This window comes from Tamandua tetradactyla, chromosome 24 (assembly GCF_023851605.1).
Source record: "Tamandua tetradactyla isolate mTamTet1 chromosome 24, mTamTet1.pri, whole genome shotgun sequence".
In the NCBI taxonomy this organism is placed as follows: Eukaryota; Metazoa; Chordata; class Mammalia; order Pilosa; family Myrmecophagidae; genus Tamandua; species Tamandua tetradactyla.
In genome coordinates, this window is record NC_135350.1 from 53986548 (window position 1) to 54009346 (window position 22799).

Sequence of the window (22799 nt, forward strand, 5' to 3'; positions counted from 1 at the left end):
TAAAAGTGGAATTATACAGTATCTATCCTTTTGTGTCTGGCTAACTTCACTCAGCATTATGTCCTCAAGGCTCATCCATCCTGTCATGTGCTTCATGTCTTACTGCTGCATAGTATCCATGGTATGTATATACCACATTTTGTTGATCCACTTGTCTGTTAATGGGCATTTGGTTTGTTTCCATCTTTTGGTGATTGTGAATAATGCTGCTATGAACATTGGTGTGCAAATGTCCGGCTGTGTTGTTGCTTTCAGCTCTTCTGGGTATATACCTAGTGCTATTGCTGGGTCATAGGACAACTTGATATTTACTTTCCTAGGTAACCGCCAAACAGTTTTCAATAGTGTCTGCGCCATTACATATTCCCACCAGTACTGCATAAGTGTCCCAGTTTCTCCACATCCTCTCCAACATTTATAGTTTCCTGTTTGTTTAATAGCAGCCATTCTTTTTTTTTTATTTTAACATTTGTTCCCCCTATTATTTATTTTTATTCCATATGTTCTACTCATCTGTTGACAAGGTAGATAAAAGGAGCATAAGACACAAGGTTTTCACAATCACACAGTCACACTGTGAAAGCTACACCATTATACAATCATCATCAAGAAACATAGGGTGGGCCATGGTGGCTCAGCAGGTAAGAGTGCTTGCCTGCCATACCTGAGGACCCGGGTTCGATTCCCGGTGCCTGCCCATGTAAAAAAAAGAAACACGGCTACTGGAACACAGCTCTACATTTTCAGGCAGTTCCCTTCAGCCTCTCCATTTCCTCTTAGATAACAAGGTGATATCTACTTAATGCATAAGAATAACCTCCAGGATAACCTGTTGACTTTGGTTGGAATCTCTCAGCCATTGACACTTTGTCTTATTTCACTCTTCCTCCTTTTGGTTGAGAGGATTTTCTCAATCCCTTGATGGTGGGTCTCAGCTCATTGTAGGGTTTTTCTCAATCCCTTGATATTAGCAGCCATTCTTATAGGTGTGAGTTGGTATCTCAATTTAGTCTTGATCTGCATTTCCCTTATAGCCATTGAAAATGAGCATCTTTTCTTGTGCTTTTGAGCCATCTGCATTTGCTCTTCAGAAAAGTGCCTACTCATACCTTTAGCTCATTTTATATTTTGGTGGTTTGTTCTTTTGTTGTTGAATTGTATGATTTCTTTGCATATACAGGAAATTAAACCTTTGTCTGATATGTGGTTTCCAAATATGTTCTTCCATTGAGCTGGCTGCCTCTCCACCTTTTTGACAAGGTCTTTTGAGGTGCAGAAGCACTTGATTTTGAGGAGTTCCCATTTATCTACTTTTTCTTTTGTTGCTTGTGCTTTGGGTGTAAAGTTTAGGACGCTACCTCCTATTGCTAAGTCTTGAAGATGTTTCCCTACATTTTCTTCTAGAAGCTTTATGGTGCTAGTTCTTATATTTAGGTGTTTGATCCACTTTGAGTTAATTTTTGTGTAGGGTGCAAGATAGGAGTCCTCTTTCATTCTTTTGGCTATTGATATCCAGTTCTTCCATGCCCAATTATTGAAAAAACTATTTTTGTCCCAGTTCAGAGGATTTGGGGGCCTTGTCAAAAATCAGTTGACCATAGATTTGGTGGTCTATTTCTGCACTCTCGATTTGATTCCATTGGTCATTGCTTCTATCTTTGTACCAGTACCATGCTGTTTTTTTTTTTTTTAATTTCCTAGGCTTAAGATCTATTTATTATGTTATTTTTTACAAGTAGCAAAGTCTCTCCATTTTCTTCCCACTGAATATACATGACTAGAAAAAGCTACTGATTTCCATGTTGCCTGCCCCAAACTTTCAGCCATGGTTGACAGGAAGCTGTGGTAGGCAGACAGCATCCCTGACGTGCCGATGTCCTCCTCGTAGCTCACTCTTGACCTGGCACCCCAATCAGTCATCCTCTTGCTGATTTCTTTTCAGTTTAAGAAAATCAATGAGTTTGTGGGCATTTTCACCAGTAGAGAGGTCTACAAAATCCTTGGGCAGCCGGTAACTCAGATAGGGACTGGGCTGTGCTAAAACTTCGCTGTTGGTACAATGGAAGGCTGGGGAGTCCTGTTCAAGGGCATCTCCTTCACTAAGATCACCCTTTAAGTTTTTTCCAGATATCAGTTCTTCCCAAGTAAAGAGTAGTGAATCTGTGACTTCACCAAATGGATTAAAAGCAATTAGCCACACCTTCCCCCTACAGTCTCTCTATATATCAAACACAAAGTCTTCATCTAGGAATTTATACTGTATGTGTTTCTTAAAAAAGTCTTGTATGCATCTGCAAATTTCTTCCTTTTGCTTAGAAATATGGTCATAGTATTGTGTGTAGTCCCTTTGAGAAATACCAATAAGCTTGTTTTCCTTGACAAAACATCGGAACTCAGCCTCAGGAATTAATTCACACCATTTTCGAAGAACAAGCTCATATTCCACACAAGGATCTGGGGAATCATCAGTACAGTGAGTAAATGCTTGAGTGAAATCACGAGTGATGAAATCAGAGCTCTTAAACAGCAGAAAGAGGTCACTGAGCGTTTTACATTTCAGAGAACTAGTCATTGCTATCCAGTATGCATCCCTTGGGGCACTCCAGTTAAGTTTAGGAAATACGCTACCCCCCCCAGGGAGTTAATGGCTTCTTGGACTTTAGTGGTAAACTCAGGAAATTCTGGTGCTGTGAGGGTGGCTGTGTTCTCATCATCTGACCACTGTATTTCTTCTGTCTCATCATCACTGCCTGCCTGTCTCATCCACCACAACGTGCTGGTGGATCTTCCCTTCCTGAAACAACCAGAGTTCCATCATCAAGTAAATATTCCTACACATTCTGAGGAAGTGGAAGAATAACACTCTTGATCGTGAGACTTCGGAAAAGAGGGTACCATGTGGAGAGCTTACAGTGCAGCACCTGCTCCTTCTTCATCCTCCAGCCTCTGCCGCTGCCACCGTCCAGAACCCTGGGCTCCTGTTACCATGCTGTTTTGACTTTATAATAGGTTTTAAAGTCAGGGAATGTTAATCCTCCCACTTCATTCTTGTGTTTTTTTAGGATGCTTTTAGCTGTTCGGGGTCTCTTTCCCTTCCAGATGAATTTGGTAATTAACTTTTCCAAATCTTCAAAGTAGGTTGTTGGAATTTTGATTGGTACTGTGTTTAACATGTAGATCAATTTGGGGAGAATTGACACCTTAACTGTATTTAACCTTCCTGTTCACGAGCAGGGAATGTGTTCCCACCTATTTAGATCTCCTTTGATTTCTTTTAGCAATGTTATGTATGCAATCATGTTTTTAATAAAGCCTCTGTGTCCTGGGGCATCAATGATAGTCAAATAATACTTGCTGTTCTCATATTTCCACAGAGAGATATCAATGGTGATACTACGCTCACATTCAGCTTTTAGTTTATCTAAGACCCAGGCATAATTTAAGGACCCCTTTTCCATCTCAGTAGCCTCCTTCTCAAATTTTTCAACGGTTCTTTTGTCAATTCCACCGCATTTATAGATCAGATGGGCAGTCATGATGGACTTGCCTGAATCTACATGTCCAATAATGACAGTGTTGAAATAAGTCTTTTCCTTTTCCATTTTGGCTTAAGATAAAGCAATGTTTTTCATGACACCTGTGTTCTGATAGCAAACCTGTTGTGAAAAAGCTATCGTTTTTATTTTGTAATTGCTTAGAGAAGTTCAGTGATTTGACCCAGTAACAAAGGGGCAGGCACAGGATTTGAACTGTTTGGTTCTCTTTCAAATGGTTTGTCTCCTACTCTCACATCTGAGTAGGATGCTAACAGAACCCAGGTTTTGGGACAGAATTTTAAAAGTGCCCACACTTATGCACTGATATTCTATTATGGAACTTTGAGGCTCTGTTAGTTTCATAGTCTCCTCACCTTCTTCCATGGCAACATTTCTCTGTATTTGTTACATGTTTTTGTGTCCTGGAGACTGTGAATGCTTTCATTTTATTCATCTTACAATAGTGTAAGGGGTTTAGAAAGTAGTACACTCAATGGATTACTACATAAAAAATGTGTTGCTCTGAAAACTTCTCTATGTGCCTGAGTATCAAGTAAATGAGACTCAAACACTTAAACCTGAAGATGTCGTGGTCTGAGACCTACTGAGCACATGTGTTGTCCAATAAAGCAGTGCACAGTGAGGTATTAGGTAGAATTGAAGAACACATCCACCTGAAATAGATGGCTGAACTCTTTAGAATCCTCGGATTACAGATTTTGCAACATATATACATATATAAATTTATTTTTTAGAGCAGAAAGCATATGCAGAAAGTAGGGCTCCCAATTTTGGGGACTTCTTACTAGTCTGAAGCCTCTTGGAGGACAGAAACTGGGTCTTCTAAATTTAATAATATCTGTAAACTCCCTTTTACCACATAAGTTAACATATTCACAGGTATTGGGGATAAGGACAGGGGCATCTTTAAGGGTTCATTATTTTGCCTACCACAACTTCCACTCATTTTGATGATCCCCGAGATTTTCCAGACCATGATCCTCTCACCCAGACAGCTCTATGCTCATACTTTTAACAACTCCTGTGTGGATTTATCTATTTCTCCCTGAAGTTCTATTAGTGTTTGTTTCATATATTTGGAAGCATTATTTTTAGGCACATAAATATTTAGGATTGTTAAGTCCTCTTGATTGACACTTTTATCATTATGAAATGACTCCCACTGTTTGTTTATATTCTTTGATCTGAAATCTCCTTTGTCTATTATTAATATAGCCACTCCTGCTTTCTTTTGACTAGTTTAACATGACATTTTTTCCTATCCTTTTAATTCAGTTGTATCTTTATATTTAATGTGACTATCTGTAGCCAGCATATAATTGGGTCTTGCTTTTTTATCCTGTCTCACAATCTGTCTTTAATTGGAAAGTTTAGGCCACTTATGTTTAATGTGATTATGTATGTATGCATTTTGGAAAGTCCCATCTGTAGGTAGGTAGGAGACAGGGAGATCAAGGAGTCCATTGTAGTAAACAAGGTAAAGAAACAAGGATTTAAATTTCGGCAATAGTCCTGGCAATGGAATGGGGAAAGGGCTGGATCTGAGAGATGTTAAGGATGTATAATTAATAGAAATGGAGTTTGGACATTGAAATTTGTGAGTCATCAGTGTAGGGACCTGGATGGATTCCAGTGTCTGGAAGATGTTATAGATATATTAAAAATATATATACTAGAAGCTAAACATCGGACATCATTTCTGATCTGGTGGTCATTGCATGAGGCCAAGACTCACTTTAGATAGAAAGAATGAGGATATTTTTAGAGACACTAGGGGATAAAAGTTTTAAATAAGAGACAGGTCCATTAAAAATACTTTGCAGGCATATTTTTTAGGTGTCTGGACAGGTTTTCCGGGTTATCTTGTTATCATACCAGCATATCTCCTGTTTTCTATCTTTATCCAGACTTTGTGTTGAATTAAAAACGAAAAGTTCAAAGATATTATAAACTATAAGTCCACAACTTATATGTCAGTGCAAACAGACGTATCTTTGGGAAATCCATCAGAAGAGGGATTTGCAGAGCAGTTTTACTTTGGATTTGGTTGGCATCACTAACTTGTTTATTAACAAGAGCATTGGTATAGAGAGGAATTCTAGGTTAATGTAGAATGGAGGAGTGAAATCTAATGAGTTTTTGGACAAGGAATGGACATTCTGATATGCCACTGAGAACCCCATCAAAAATAAAGGACTTCTTCCAACTGCTGGAGGTGCAGCCACCAGATAGCCCTCAGCTATCAGCTGTCTTAGGAAATTACCTCAGTTGAAGTGAGCTGCCTTGTCCAAGGGCCTGCCTTCTCCCTGGGACAGTCTACATCCAGTGATTGGTCATGCAGGGGCATAGAGACCCAGTTTTTGTGCTCCAACTAGGGAAAATTTTGGAGGGCTATCTATGTTGGGGGTTGTTAATTTTCATGAAGTACTCTAAGGACTCAATAAATAGTTGTACTCATGGCTAAGATTTATTACAGCAAAAGGATACAAAGTAAAAGCAAAATCAGCAAAAGAAAAGGTATAAACTACAAAGTCTAGAGGAAACAAGGTAACTGCTTCCAAGAGTTCTCTCCCAGTGTAGCCAAACAGGACATGATTCCTCTAGCATCAGACTATGACAATATACACAAAGAGATGTCTACCAGGGAAGCTCATTAGTGATTTAGTGTCCAAGTTTTTACTGGGGGCTTACTATGCAGGCACCCTTTGCTGGGAATGTTCCCAAATTCCGGACTCTGAGAAGTAAAGCAGGTGTTCAGCATAAACCACATTATTTGTACAAACAGTTTAAACATAGTGAGACAGTCTTATCAGTTAGGGAATTGTGGGAACCCTCCAAATATGCAAGTTCCCAGATGCCAGCCAAGAACTTGCATCTTGTAAGCTGGTCTTTCTAAGGATATCTCAGGTCTGCTATGTTAAGTCTTTTATGCATAGAACTTTCCATGGGGTTGGCAAAGGTGCCATAACTTTGTAGACATAAGGGATGCAGGAGCGGTGATCCCATCATATCTCTATTTAATTCACTATTCTGGCCCCTGCAAAATTTAGACAGATCCTGCAGAATGAGAGACCTATGATAATTACTAGGGCAAATCCAACTAATAGCCCTGACTGCAGCTGCTATAACATATGTGATATCTTTTCTAAAGCATATTAACATGGCCATGTATACATGGACCTGTGGGTACATGCATTTCCACCCCCTTTAGAAAACAGGATTTTAAACAGTTCACATTCTCATGGAATGAACAACAGTATCCATGTACAGTTTTGTTCCAAGGCTATGTTAATTTTCCTGCTTCTGTCATAATATAGTCAAAATATACCTAGACCAGGTAAGAGATTACACAGAAGATCACTTAGTTCACAATGTCAATGGATTATGTTAATCCAATGGGATAAGCAAGAATTGACTAGTAAATCTGAGGCCTTGATAAAGTCCATGTGTTCCAGAGGGTGAAAGATAAAACCTATGAAATTCAGAGGCCCACCGTATCAGTAAAATTTTGAGAGGTATACAGTGATCTGGGGCACGCTAGGACATCTCTTTAAGCTAAGAGACAAATGATTACAACTTGCATCTCTTGCATTTCTCATAAAGAAAGAAGCACAATGTCTGATAGGCCTCTTTGAGTTATGGAGGCAGCCTGTGTCACACCTGAGAATACTGCTCACCTATGTACTGTGTCACATGAAAGCCTGCAGCTCTGAGTAGGGCCCATATCAGCCAAGGGCTCTGAAGCAGGCACATATTGTGTCATCTAACCTAGCAGATTCTATGAAATTAGAGTTATTGGGAAAGGGAAATGATACACAAGAAATTAAAGCAAAAACACTGAATACATACTCTTTTGTTTCTCACTGCTCATTTTATTGAATAATTGAAGGTAAAAAAGCACATAGAGGGCAGGCAATGGTGGCTCAGTGGCAGAATTCTCATCTGCCATGCCAGAAACCCAGGTTCGATTCCCAGAGCCTGCCATGTCAAAAAAAAAAAAAAAAAAAAAAAAAGCAAGCAAGGAGAAAATAAGCACATAGAATAGTTTTCTGAAGATCTTTTATTTTTGCAAATATATAATTTATTCTTCACCCCTCTATTATTTCCATAATAAATATACTTAATACATTTCAGTCTTTTCTTAAATTAAAGACTATGGAATAATTGTGATTATCTTTAGCAACCAAAGTCTATTTTCAAATTTAAACTTGATATAGAGAAAAATGCCTTGCCAAGTCATTTGTACCCACTTTGGCTGGTTCGGTTCTGGGGTTGAACTGGTATATTAGCTTTTTCCAGATCCAGAGTCCACTGTAATGTTTAAAGGAAAGTAAAATCCTTACGTCAGCCTTGGCTGCCTGAGGAACCCCTGGATGGGAGATGAACTGTCTATTCATGGGACAGGTCTGCCCTGGACTAGGATGGAATCCCTGGGAGCAGAGGACTGAGGTATCTACTCGTGTTCAGGCCTTTGTTTGGGGAGGTAGGTGAGAAGAGGCCTATGTTACATTTCTATTGGTAACCATTTCTCCTTGATGATACCAATTTTCCCCACAGTTACCTATCTTTTAGTACTACTAGATCCAATGAGAAAAAAGACAAAGGTCAAGTTCACTATGAACACAAATAGCAAAACTGACTGTAGCAATTGTGATAGAGGCAGAAACTGTGAATTTATTCTTGGAAACCAGACAGTAGAGAGCTAGACTTTGGATATATTCTGTTTGTATCAATCCTCTTACTTTTCTCCATGAACTGAATTAATTATATACCCCCAAACAGGTTGACAGAAAAGTCTCCATTTATATGACAAACATCTACATCTACATAAAAACTAAGATCACACCCAAACTTCCCATTAGTGTCTCCGATACAAATTCAAAACTAAAAGAAATAACGGATAGCTATGGAGAACTTTTTTTTAAAGTATTAAAAACATATAACCTAAGTGATTTCCTCTTAGCACAATGTTGATCTTAAATTGTGGGTATAATTCCATTTAGAGGGAAGGTTTGGAATCCTACATAAAAATATTACATGCATAAAAACTTAGAAAATTCTTAAATACAAAAAAATTCTTTGACCACAACTTTACTGATATTACTATATCACAAGTAAAATTACAATGAACAAATTAGCATGGAATACAATTCATTCGACGTTAATACACTGAGACAACCGATACTCAAATTCTAACTACTACAGCATGGACTTCTAAATGAAGTTCATCTACATACATGTGCTTCAAAGGAGAATGTGGCTTTGGCTAATCACTTTCTTTTTAAAAATCCATAGTATTTATGACTCTTTATTTGAGTTGCTTTTAGTGAGAAATTAGAAGAAAAGCTAATTTCCAACATTTGGACAAATCTGAAAATAGCTAAGAGATATTCTTCTGAATATTCAGTAAGAATCTAGTCTACAGCTGCTGTTTTACTTAACTATTTCCCTAAATAAAAGCTCTGGGACAGTAATCCACTCTGCTAATTAAAGGGCAATATTATAACCCTTCCTCTAATTCCTATTTCAACTGGAAGTGCTACAATCACTAATCTTCAATGTTTTCTTCTACATTTTTTATTTTTTATGTCAGCAAAAACTTTCTGTAAAATACAAAACAATAATGAAAGTATTCAGCTGTTAATGGCATTCAGAGTTTAAAGATATTTCTTCATGATGAAATTTCATGAAACAAAATGTTCAGGAGAACTGCCACAGTAATCAACCATTTAAAAATGAGATTTATGGCGCTTTTTTGTTTTTAAAGCCATTCTAGTTTTCTTCCATAGTGCTCCTAGTAAGAAAGAATGATGCATTATACTGAAAAACTGAGACATCGTGAAGGATCAATCTTCTTACATGGCTCTGAAACCTTTAAGAGCCAACGGATTTTTACTATGTGCTATTCTCAGGGTCAGTACTCTGGGGTATCTTGTAAAGGGATCCTTTAGTGGGATAAATAAAGCACCCTGGACTGGATCCAAGATGGACATATGCTATAAATGAATTCTACTTTATAACAGAATACATTTAAGATAAAATGTAATGTACTTACCACAAAGCATTTATGAGTAAAGGTACGCCTTTAAAGCCAAAAATCTGATGCTGCTGAAGAAATGTCTTGTTCCTACCACACTATAACAATGTGGCTGACCTGATAAGTTTTTTAGTCCTGTGAAATTTTCTTGCCTGTTTAACCCCTTATAATACTGACCTGGCACTAGTATAGGTTTATAAAAACATAATTGTCACAAGCTACACAAACACATGATAACTAGCACAAATTTCTGCACTTCTTTGGAAAAGTTTGGATAATGACTATAATGTATTTTGCTCCAGATGATCCAAAGAAATACTCTAAATGACAGATATTATTTAGTGATGTTAAATGAGAATTATTTTCTAAAAAGCCGTACCAATGTCAATTTTATGTAGAACATAACATGAAATTATTTCATGAACTATAGTCTTGTTCTATACTCTCCTGACAACACTCCCAACAGAAAGCTTCCAGTCTATTTGCTGTTTCTTGGCTGATGAGACAGTCATCCTTTAATTCCCTGATTTTCTTCCTCAATGACTTTTGGAATCGTTTTTCTCGGTCTAAAACATTCCGCAGGCTTTCCTTGGCATCCTCTAGCTCGCTGATCACATGATCTAATTTATGTTTAAGTTTCTTTGGACTGTCCATTACACTGTAGCTATGTTCCTAAAAATATAAACACCAAATTATTAAACCAGATAGACAAAGAGTGAGATAAAAGCTTATAACTAGGTCTCAACTGTTCGTTCATTTACTACGGTTAGAAAAGACTTTTAAGTTACTTATTTATAATAGTTAGTGGTAAAAGAACCTAGGAAGAGGATGGGGAAGGAGCAGTATTTAGGGTGCCTAGGGCCTCCCTTCTTTTTCTAGAACTAGGTATATATGAGGAGTGCAGAATATTATGGAAGAGAGCACTTCTCATCTGGAGGTAGTTACCTGCTATGAACATATGGCATGGTCACTGATTATACAGTTCAATTCTTTAAGTGTGGAACTGTTAAGCTTAACATTTACCTATCAAACATATTTAAATTCTTAACTTTTTTTAACTTTAAGTTATTTTATTTTGTTGAATTTTTCACTTTAAAAGGGATGACAGGAAGAAAGCACAAGGGGCAGGTCCTCAGGCAGGGTGTTATGACTTAAGAGAAGATTCTGGCCTTGCAATTTTAAAGAGATAATTTTACTCCTCTCAATATTTATTAGATTGTACATAACTTTGCTGGGTACTAAATTTTTTTTACATTTGAAAATAGAGAAAATAACACTCATATATCTTATAAAGGTACTTAAAAATAATTTTTATAAGTTGTTATTTAATATTAAAATTAGTGGAGAGGACTTTTGCTTTTAGCCAAGATGAAGTAACAGAGACCTGACAGACTCTCCAACTAAAAGAACCAAAACACAGACAAAACATAAAAACAGTTTCCAAGAAGATGGACATCAGCAAGGAAGGCATGATTGTGAGAGGTAGAAATCAAACAAGGTGAGCCCTATGATCTCCCTAGCTTACTGCCTTGAAAGCGTTTTCAGGTCACAGTGCAAGCAGGAAACCTAGGGAGAACTTGGCAGAATGAGTTGAGGAGACAGTCCAGAGAGTCTAGGGAGATCAAGGTGGCTGGAGTTCAAAAGACAAAGTACTGGAGAGGAGAGCGCTGCACAGAGAAAGAATTCTGGAGTTCCTCAGAAGGTCCCTCCTTGAGTATTCTGCTGAGTAAGATCAGTGCATGTGTGTTAAAGAAATTACCTGAGGCTTAGGAAAGAACCACCCCAAAAGATTACAAAAGCTCCATGCTCACAGATGGCTAGGAATAGTGCCTATTCTTAACAGCCAGATTAGGAAATTCCAAGACTCATGAGGCATTAGGTAGAGTATACAAGAGGGTCTTGTTTCAGGAGGGTGAGTAATTAGCCCTAGCCTTAGCACCTGTCTTGTCTGGTCCTACCTAACAAAGCACAATCTGAAAGGATCAGATTGTTTCTAAGTAATTTAACTGTATCTCAGAACAAAGTTTGAGATTATAGGATACAAAAATATCCAGCATCCAGCAAGGTAAAATCCACAAGGTGTAACACTGAATATTTACCAGGCATGAAAAGAAGAAAATACGACCTATAATAAGAGGGAAATCAAGCGATGGAAACCAAACCAGAACTAATATAAATTAGCAGATAAGGGAATTTAAAAAGTTATTAAAACTGTATTCCATATTTTCAAAAAGTTACATAGAAACATGGAAGACATGAAAAAGACTCAAACAGAATATATAGTAATAAAAACTACAAAATGATGGGATTCGTGGTGGATTACACATTTCAGAAGAAAAGATTAGTGAACATGAAACTAAAGCAATAGGAACAATTCAGAATAAGTGAGAGAAAAAGGAATACTAAAAAAAAAAAAACCAGAGCATCTGTGAGCTGCAAAACAATCAAGCATGCTAATATACATGTAATTGGAATCCCTGAAAGAGAGGAGAGAGAAGTTGGGATAGAAAAAAGATATTTAAAGAAATAATGGCCAGAAAATTTCCAAATTTGATAAAAACTATAAATCCACATATCAAGAAGCTCAACAAATCCCAAGAAAACCCTTAAGAAACATGAAAAAAATGAAAGCAAGGCAAATAATATTTAAATGAGCCAAAACCAGTGGAAAAAAAAGAAAACCTTAAAACTAGCCAAAGGGTAAAAGGTGCTAAGTATTGGAGATAAAGAAAGTATGAGAGTAGATTTCTCATTGGAAACAATGGACATGAGAATAGTGGAGCTACATCTTTAATGTACTAAAACACAAAACAAAACCGACAACCTAGAATTTAATATCTGGTGAAAATATCTTTCAATAACAAAGATGAAATAATGACTTTTCTGGACTTACAAATACTGGAAGAATTCATCCCCAGCATATCAGCACCATAAGAAACGTTAAAGGAAGTCCTTCAGGCAGAAGGAAAATGACACCAGATGGAAACTGAATTTAGACAAAGAGTGAGAAGCCCTGGAAATGGTAACTACTTATATACATTATAAGATATTTTTCTTATTATTTAAAACCCTTTAAAAGATAATTTACTACTTAAACAAGAATCTGTGAATGAAATATGGTGTTTATAACATATATAAAAGTAAAATGTATGAAAACAATAGCATAGGTACTGGGAGAAGAAAAATGAAAGTATACTGTTGTAAGATTTTTATTCTATAGGTGAAGTGGCATAATATCACTTGATAAGTTAAAAATGCCTACTATAAGCTCAAAAGCAATTACTTCAATAACACACCGAAGAATTACACCTGGTTGAGTAAAAAAGCAGATAAAATGAGTCCTAAAAAACTATTCAATGAATCCAAAGGAAGGCAGATAAAGAAGAAAATAGGAATAAAGAAATAGGGAGATGACAGATTTAAATCTAATCATATCCATAATCATAAGTGTATTGTCTAAATAATTAATAAGGAGAAATTTGGATTACAGGAAAAAAAGTAAGACTCAAATGAATATGCTGCCTAAAAGCAACACACTTCAAATATGAATAGGCACAAATAGATTGAAAGTAAAAAAACACAGAGAAAGATATATCATGTTAATACTAATATAAAGAGAGTTGGAGTGGGCATATGGCTTCAGACAAAGTCCATTTCAGAGCAAAGAATATTACTAGGGACAGAGAAGGTAATTTCTTAACAATAAGGGGTTAATTTATCAAAAGTCATAATAATCCTAAATGTTTATGTGCCAAATAATAGACCTGCAAAATATAAGCTGCAATAAAATAACTGCAAAGAGAATACGACAAAAACACAATTTTAGTAGGGGATTTAATTAAATACCCCTCTCTCAATAACTGATAGAACAAGTACACAGAAATGCAGTAAGGCCTAAGAAGACCTGAGCAACACTATCAGACGACTTGACCTCACTGGCTTTTATAGAACATTCCAGCCAATACCAGCAGAATGCTCATTCTTTACAAATGCACACAGTGCGATTACAAAGATAAACAATATTCTGGGCTATAAAACAAGTCGCAACAAATTTAAAATGATTCAAGTGATACAATGTATATTCTCGGACAACACAATTAAATTAGAAATTAATAATAGATATCTGAAAAATCTAGTATCTGGAAACTAAATAACACACTTCTTAAATAATCTATGGGTCAAAGAATAAATCAAAACAGAAATTTGAACGTATTTTAAATGGAACGAAAATGAAAACACAACATATTTAATTTGTGGAATTCTGCTAAAGCAAGGGAGAAATTACTATTATTAAATGCCTACTTTAGAAAAGAAGAAACTTTAAATCAATTACCTCAGTTTCCACCTGAAGGAACTATAAAAGGAAGAGCAAATTTTACTCAAGTATGTAGAAAAAGGAAATAATAAAGATCAGAGTAGAAATCAGTTAAATAGAAAATGAAAAGAAAATAGAGAAAATCAACGAGAGAAGTTCTTTGACAAGATCAATAAAACTGATAAATCTCTAGTCTCTGACTAATCAGCAATAAAACAGAACAGAAATAAACTGTCACTATCAGGACTGAGAGAGGTGATATCTTTCAGATTCTACAGCTATTAAAAAGATGATAAGGGAATGTTATGAATAATTTTAAGCTAATAAATTTGACAACTGAGATGTAATAGACAAATTTATTGAAAGACACAAACTACCAAGAAATTTTCCCACAAAGAAAATCCAGGCCCGTATAGCTTCACTGAGGAATTCTACCAAATATTTTTGAAGAAATAATACTAATTTTACACTTACTCTTTCAGAAAATCATAAAAGAAGAAATATTTCTCAACTCATTCTTTGAGGCCAACATTATCAAAATCAGACAGACTACAGGCCAATATACTCTTGAACATAGAAGCATGGATTCTAAACAAAATTTTAACAGATTTGAAACAACAGTATATATCAGGAAGTAGAGCAGAAATACAAGATTGGTTTAATAGTCAAAAATCAATTGATACAATTCATCATATTACCTAACTAAAAAAGAAAAACCAGATGATCACCTTAATGGATACAGAAAAAACACATGATAATATCTAACAGCAATTCCTGATAAAAACTCTCAGCAAAGTAGGAATAGAAGATTACTTCCTCAACCCGATGAAAGACATTTATGGAGACCTATACTACCATCATATTTAATAGTGAAAGACTGAGTACTTTCCTCTTAAAATGAGGAACAAGGCATGGATATCAGCTCTCATTACTTTTATTCAATATAGCTTAGAGGATTTAGCTAGTGTATCAATGCAAGTAAAAGAATGAAAGGTATCCACGTTGGAAAGGAAGAATTAAAGCTGTTTTTACACAAAGAGAACATGATTATCTGTGAGGAATATCTGATAATTTTTTAAAAAGCTACTATAACTGAAACATCAGTTTACCAAGTCTGCCAGATATAAGAACCACATACAAAAATCAATTATTATTTCCATATGCTAGCAGCAAATGAAACAATACCATTTATAATAAAACCCAAACATATGAAATACTTAGGGAGATATATGACAAAAGATATGAAAGACCTATACACCAAAAACTACAACAGATGGCTTAGAAAAGTTAAAGAAGATCTAAATATATGGAGACATATATCAAATTTATTGGTTGAAAGATTTGCTATTGTTGATTCATCAATTCTTACCAAACTAATCTATAGATTTAACACAATCCCAGTCAAAATTCCAGCAGGCTCTCTCATAGAAACTGACAAAATACTTCTAAAGTTCATATAAAAATGCAAAGGACCAAGAATAACAACACAACTTTGAAAAAGGACAAAACTGGAAGATTAACACTACCTGATTTCAAGAATTATTACATATGGTAATAGAATAAAAATGAAAAAAAAAAAATCCATGGAACTGCACTACCCAAACAGTGAACCCTAAGTTAAACCATGGACTATATAATTAACATGTAATTATAAAAATGTGCTTTCATCAATTGTAACAAAGGCACTACATGTGCACTGCAAAGCGTTAATAATAGGTATATGGGAATCCTGTATCTCATGAATGATTGTTCTGTAAACCCACAACTTCTCTAATAAAAAAATGATATAATAAAGAATTATTATAAAGATTCAATAATTAAGACAGTAAAACACAGCTGGATTTCAGGCCTGGTTCTAACATCAACAAGCAAAGAATAGATAAATGCAAACTTGAATACTCTGTATGTGTATGACTATTCTTCAAGAATACCACAAGACATCTATTTTTATTACTTATTTCCATATAAAAAATATAGTACCTAAAGGGAGGAATTAATTACTGCATTTTCTTGATAGAAACATTCCTGTTTGTAACCATCCTTCAAACTAAACATGCAACCAAAGAATTAACTACCTCTACATTATTATTATACAGATATAAATTATAACGACCCTGGGAATCAATATCATTTTTGGACATTACATATTGAAAAAAATTTCAAATATTTAAATGCCTAGTTTTTAGATATGATTCTGCAGAGTTAGATCCTACTGAAGATGACCTACTCATCTTAAAAGTATCAACATTACCTTAGGAAGTAATTTTACTTACAAAAATGAACTGGGATTGGAATTCTTCAAAACATGAGGAAGCACCAACAAGCTGGTGATTGTAGTTTGTGACTGGAAGTGTTTTGAGGGTGAAGTTTTTTCTACAATGAAGCTTTTCTCTTTTCCCCTGTCAAGAATAGTTAATAACAATCATTATAGTTACTTCTATCCTTTCTTAAATTTTTATTCCTTCTTATTTTGTGTAGTCAAGTAAGTATTACATATCTTTAATAGAAATTGCTTTTAAATGTCAGTAAATTTCAAATCCCACTATGATTATTTTAAAGGAATTTTCCAAAAACAATTCTAAAACTCATCTGGAAACACAAATTTTCCTAAAACACAAAACTGATAATGAAGCTTGATACGTCCTGCCAGATATCAGAAACACATTAAATAGTAATGATAGTAAAATAGTGTGTTACTTTCCTAGGACTAGACAGAATATGTAGAAATAGATCAAAGAGACATAGCAAACATTTTTGTCTCTTGAAAAAAGGATAAAATAAAAGTGGCATTTTTAAAGAAGTGGGGAAAGGCTATACAAATCATGATGTAAAAGTTTACTAAAAAAGCAAAGTTATTTTCTTTACATATAAAAAGCCATAATGCAGTTCACATGTATGAAAATGTAAGAATGAAAACTACAGGAACCAGAAAAAATATAGGAACAAGTTATATAGTGGGGAAAGCTAACATCAGACAATAAGAAAAAATTAGAACTGACTACATAAAAAAGAAATAAAACTCTTAATTAGAATTAAAAACAAACAAAATTAACTCGAGCTTAGATGACAGTTAAATGATTCAAATCCTCAATATACAATATTTTACAAACAAGCAAGATAAAGATGAAAATAGAAGATTATCTAATAAGAAACTCAAAGAAATAGAAATGTCCAATTAAAACATGAAAAAATGTAGAAACTCACTTGTATTCAAAGATACATCAAAATAATAGAATGCCATCTCACCTATCAATTTTAGCAAAGTTTAAAAGAAAACTTATTCCAAGTGTTAGAGTCGACAGACATGCTTACGTACAGCTAGCAAGGGAGTAGATTGGTATAAACTTTTGGGGGGCTTCTGGAGATTTGAAACAAAAGCAAAAACCTTAAAAATGCATATAATCTTTGAACCAGCAATTTTATTTCAAGGAAATATACAGATAAAGCTATAATAATTTCATCATGGTGCTATTTAAAATAGTGAAAGATGATAACCTAAATGTGCAATAGTGAGGATTGGTTACAGAAACTATTCTTCATACATAGGATGCCATTTAAAAAGTTCTATAAAAGTGACACCACCAAGTGCTGGCAAGGATGTGAAACCAGAGGAAATTTTATTTGCTGAGGGTGGGACTATAAATTTGTAAAACCACTTTAGAAGTCAACAGTAATACCTACTCAGTTGAACACATACATCCACAGGATTCAGGAATTCCAACTCTAACAGAAATGTATACATACACCCTATAGAAATGTATTCATAAGTGCACCAAAAGAGACAAAAATGTTGGTAGTTGCACTAACTATAATATATATCAACAGAATGGAAAAGTTTTAATTTATACAATGGAGAGGAAAATAAATGGACTACCACAACATGGATAAACCTCATAAAATGTTGAGGGAGAGAACTCTGAGTACATACTATAAACATGGTGTATTCTCCATTTATGTAATCAATGGTGATAGGATGATAGTTACTTTTGGGGATATAGTAAGGTATAGTAACTGGGAAGGAGTATGAGGGTTTTGGGAGTCACTGGTAATATTCTATATCTTGGGTTAAGGGAAGTTTCATGAGTATATTTGCTTTGTGAAATTATTCATCTGTACTGTTATAATGTATGCATTTTCTGTACATATGTCATACTACAATACAAAGTTTACTTAACAAATTGATATTCCATATAATGTGATCTACAGATCTGTGTCATAATCACTTTAGGGTATTGTTAAAAAGTACAGAATCCTGGACCCCACACCAAACTTACTGAATCAGATTATCTGGAAGTGGGAAACAGGATTTTACATTTTAAACAAGCTCCCTAGATAATTTTTATGTAGACTAAAGTTTGAGGGCTATTGTTGAAAAATATTTAAGACCATGGAAAATAGTAGTAAAATATGGAGCCAAAATGCCTGGGTTCAAATCTAGTCTCTCCCATTTAATAACAGTATGATCCTGAAGAAGGCATTTCACCTCCCTGGGCCTCAGTTTCCTCAGGTGGTACAATGAGAGTAATAACAGTATTTACCTCACACAGGTTACTGTGAGGATTACATGACTTAATATGTATAAGTGCTTAGAATTATGCCTGGCACACAGTAAGCACCATATAAATGTTAGCTATTATTAAGTTTAAAAAAAGAAGGAAGAAAGAAAAGCAAATCTATATAGAACTCTAGATGAATTTATACATACACACACACAAATGATTGGAACATCAAAGTATTAACAGTATTATCTTTGGATTATGTGATTATTGTTAATTTTTGTTTTCTTATTTTGCTTATTGTCTGAGTTCCTATAATGAATATATTTCTTTGTTATAAGGAACTATTTCATTGAAGGTTAGTAACTTATGGTTTATTTGATTTATTATGGCCACATTTCTTAAGGTCCTCTTAATATTAGAGCTAGACGACAATTTGCTGGTAGGGGGAAAAAACCTTTAGTGGAACCCGCACAAGATATTGCACGCTTATTAATATGGAAGAAAGTGAGGCACAATCTCTACTTACTCAGGCACTACCATATGACCAAGTGAGAGAGACCACATAGGAGCAGGTACACTCTGGACTACCTCCCTATTTCCAGCTGTCAGGAAAGAGATACTTGTTAATGGAGGCCTTATTACCACTGTTGTGGGAACCCACAGATGCTCCCTGAATTTACCACCCTGGAATCAAGTGTGGTAACCAATCAATCAGTCTATAATTTCTGGTAGCAAATATATTTTCAGGTATATGAAGTCAGGAGAGTTACCTAGGGTGAAGAAGCCAACCTGCTTAATACCAAATCATGACTCGAGCTAAAATTGAGTAATGCTGGTAAGCAGTATTTCATGAACAAACCTGTAAGTGAGATGGGGAATCAAAGATAGAAGGTATGACTCCTGGTTTGAGTTTAATATTTGGAGCACTTCTGTCAAAATCTGTCTTCTTAAAGTGCCTTGAACACAACACATCTCCTTTTTTAGGTTCCCAAATGCCTGCAGCATTCACATCAAGTCTTTTCATTGCTAATACCCATTTTTTTTTGATACTTTCATCTGTAGGAAATCTAGAAAAAAATACAAAATATCAAAAGATCAAACACTATTTATATATATACTTTTATTAATTCAACTGTGACTAAATATCTTTAACTAGTTTGTTATTACTTTTGGGAACTGCAATATTCAGGAAACCACAATGATTAATCTTTTCATAACTTTCAGTTTTAATATCTAGAGTATTCTGCTAATCCTGCTTCAGATATGACTCTCATTTCAATTCTTCTCATATTATGAGGAAGAGAAGTTTCAAAAGATATTTAACATCTGTTGATCTTATACTAAGATCAACAAATGAAGGTTATTTCATCTATAGATAATAAACAATATCACTTGGGCCTTTTCCTATCTGAAGAGATCTAGAATTCATCACTGATGAATAGGACCCCTTATACTTTCTTCCATCAGCATGAGAAAGTTGCTTAGTATAGCACTCAGTATACAGCATTTCTATAAATGTTTAGCAAATAAATGAAGACTATATCTGCAGGGTTTGGAGTTCTAGAGATTACAACTACTTTCAGAAATCTAGAGGGCAATGACCATATCTTTTCCAATTTTCCAAACTGGATCAAATCTTTTTTTGAAAAAAGTAGGGTGTATACACACTCATCAAAAATTTTTTTATTGTGAACATATAAAACACAGCTTGTTATTTTAACCATCTTTAAGTGTACAAGTCAGTGGCATTAATTACCTCTACAATGTTGGGCTACATCATCACCATCCATTACCCGATCTTTTCCATCACCTGAAACAGAACCCTGTACCCTTTAGTAGTAACTCGCCCTATCCCAGTTCCCTCATTAACCTCTAATCTACTTTCTATCTCTACGAATTTACTTCTAGACAATTCACATTAAGTGACATCTACACAATTGTTTCTGATTTCTGAATACCTAGCAAAACAGTTAGCATGTATGTATTTTCTAGCACATACAATAATGGCTGGTACAAAAGTAGTGAAATAAACCTTTATCCAATGAATGATTATTAAATCTTACTATTCATCTTCTATTGTTGTTAGGAGGATGGCAAAAATTCTAAATTAGGAGCAATGATTTATCTGCAATACAGCTAAAGAACCCTTGTTCTGAACATGTAATATATCTTTTTTCTTTATAACTTAAGCTTTATTTTTTTTTTTTAAAGAGGGAGGAAGGGAAGGAAAGACAGAGAGAAGGAAGGATGGAAGGAAGGAAGGGAGGAAGAAAGGGAAACATCTTTAAACATTTTCTTGTTTTATTGTATTTTGTTTGTTTGTTACATGGGCTGGGGCCGGGAATCGAACCGAGGTCCTCCGGCATAGCAGGCAAGCACTTTGCCCGCTGAGCCACCGCGGCCCGCCCAAGCTTTATTTTTTAACTCAAATATACTTTGGCAAGGATCCTTTTTTCAGACAGTAAACTACATGTTAACAACACTGAATTTCTTTGAAGGTATGGAAAAATGCAAATAATAGCAAACGTGGGTTTGATATATTTTGTTAACCAGACTCTGATACCTTGGCAGGTATCATAAACATTAACTAAATGATAAAAGTGCAAGGGTATCACTGCCACTGCAAACTTAACTATACAGGTTATTCAGTAAGGATTTCAGAATTAAATGAAAAACTGAAGACTTAAGTTGAACTGTCTTTTGCTTTTTCTAACAGTCAAAAGTACTTTGTTAACTACAGTAAAATCTTACACGTGAAATGTCAGTCCTTTTAACTTGGAATTTGGCAAACAGCGAGAAGCACATCCAATGGCCGAGCAACATTTCACCATGATTTTAGCAACTCATAAAAGAACTGAAAGACAATTAAAATGGTACGAGTTAGTAACTTCAAAGCTAAGGAAGAATATATTTACCTTTTCCAGAATGCTTTAAGAAACATGAATATATCATGTTAGAAAGCCAAAGGAAATTATTCTCTCCCAACACCAGGCAGCTTTGCTGATAAAGTTTTTCCCGGGGCTTACCTCTTTAAAAAGGAGTCACATTTGGCTATGGCCCCGAGGCATATGATTTCAATTTTACAGGTCTCCTGTTCTTAAGGGCACCATGTTCCCTTCTGCCACAAGGCCTTTGCACACACCTGGCACACTAATCACTACTCATCCTTTAGCTCTCGGGGAAACCTTCCCCACCACCCCGATTAAGTCGGACCCCTCTAATGCACTTTCATAGAACACATACCTCTCCGTCCCAGCATTCTAAAAGTTGTAATATTACACTTAATTCCAGTGATTCTCTGATTAATGTCTTTCTCCCCACCAGTCAGTGAGTTTCATGAAAGCATGGGGGCGTGTCTGTTTTTTTTCCTCACTTTTTATCCCCACGGCTTATCTGGTGACTGGCACATAGCAAAAGGTAATACATATTTTGAATGAATGAAGAGCAAATAACGGGGACGAGGACCAGCTTCACTGTTCCGAGGGAGACGCGAATCGAAGCTCTATTCAGCGCCGCGGCTTCCATCACCAGCTCGTGCGCCCGTACGCGTTAGGGGCTCGGCGGCTGGCCGAGCTCCGCCCTTTGCTCGAGGGACAGAGGGAGGGTCGCCCAGTCACAGATGCCGATGTGGCTGTACTGTGCCCTTCCTCAAGGGCCGGCGGGCGTGTCTGCGCTGCTGCGATACTCTTCGCTCCGAACCACGCCTCGGGGTTTAGGCGGGTAACGACGGGGGAAAAAAGAAGAGGCAACCTAAGCGTTATTACCGTTAGCAGCGGAGGCAGAGACTAACATCCGCGACAGAGATTGCGTTTTCCTTAGCTTCCGCCCCGTCGTCCCGGAAACCGGAAATCCGGCTGCCCCGGGTCACGTGATCAGCCGCCATTTTGGCTCCACTGGCTGCTGTAGCCGGGAGGGGGTGTGCAAGAGCGGCGCTCGCTTTCTGGGCGTGGCTTTCATCCTGCGGTGAGGGTCCGTGGAGTGTGAAGGGAGGTGGAGGAGATGGCGGCCACTGCGAGGGAAGATGGCGCCCGCGGCCAAGAGCAAGGGCGGCGGGGCTGCGAGCACTATGACAGAGGATGTCTCCTGAAGGTGATGGCTTTAATGGGTTGTTCCCCGACGAACTTCCGCCGGGTTGGGCTATGGGCGGACTGGGCAAGAAGATTAGATTTGGGCTTAAGTTTGACGAAGCGCTGTTTGTCAGGAGACCTTCTCTCCCACCTCGAGTTGGGTTCCTGCTGCGGAGCATGCCCTTGGCAAGGCTGCTCTAGGTCCCACCCTTTTCACCCTTGTATTTTGCAAATAAAGCCCTTTCTTGTTTCGGAAGAGCCTGGGCTTGTACATCGGGCACTTTAGCAATGGGTTTACTTGTCTTTTGCTGCTGGAAGTAGACT

At 36.2% G+C, this 22799-nt stretch overlaps 2 protein-coding genes and 1 pseudogene across 3 annotated transcripts in view; 1 reads left to right on the plus strand and 2 right to left on the minus strand.

The window, feature by feature from the left end:
• Positions 1-1743: 1743 nt before the first annotated feature.
• On the minus strand, positions 1744-2955 carry LOC143668377 (translation initiation factor eIF2 assembly protein pseudogene; annotated as a pseudogene).
• Positions 2956-7599: 4644 nt separating this feature from the next.
• On the minus strand, positions 7600-22300 carry THAP6 (THAP domain containing 6). Of its 2 annotated transcripts, none has more exons than XM_077143158.1 (5): positions 22173-22300; positions 21160-21262; positions 19268-19475; positions 16183-16308; positions 7600-10266 (listed from the first exon to the last, which is right to left on the minus strand). In XM_077143158.1, exons 2-5 carry the CDS (start codon positions 21237-21239, stop codon positions 10012-10014), a joined length of 669 nt encoding a protein of 222 aa, XP_076999273.1. In that variant the 5' UTR covers positions 21240-21262; positions 22173-22300; the 3' UTR covers positions 7600-10011. The 2 variants fall into 2 exon arrangements, with proteins under 2 accessions (XP_076999273.1, XP_076999274.1); XM_077143159.1 differs by having other exon boundaries at positions 21652-22267.
• RCHY1 (ring finger and CHY zinc finger domain containing 1) overlaps positions 21947-22799 on the plus strand; it is a 34360-nt gene continuing 33507 nt past the window's right edge. The window contains exon 1 of the mRNA XM_077143157.1: positions 21947-22497. Within this exon, the coding sequence (XP_076999272.1) occupies positions 22408-22497 (90 nt within the window). The 5' untranslated portion in view covers positions 21947-22407. The remainder of the gene's footprint in view (positions 22498-22799) is intronic.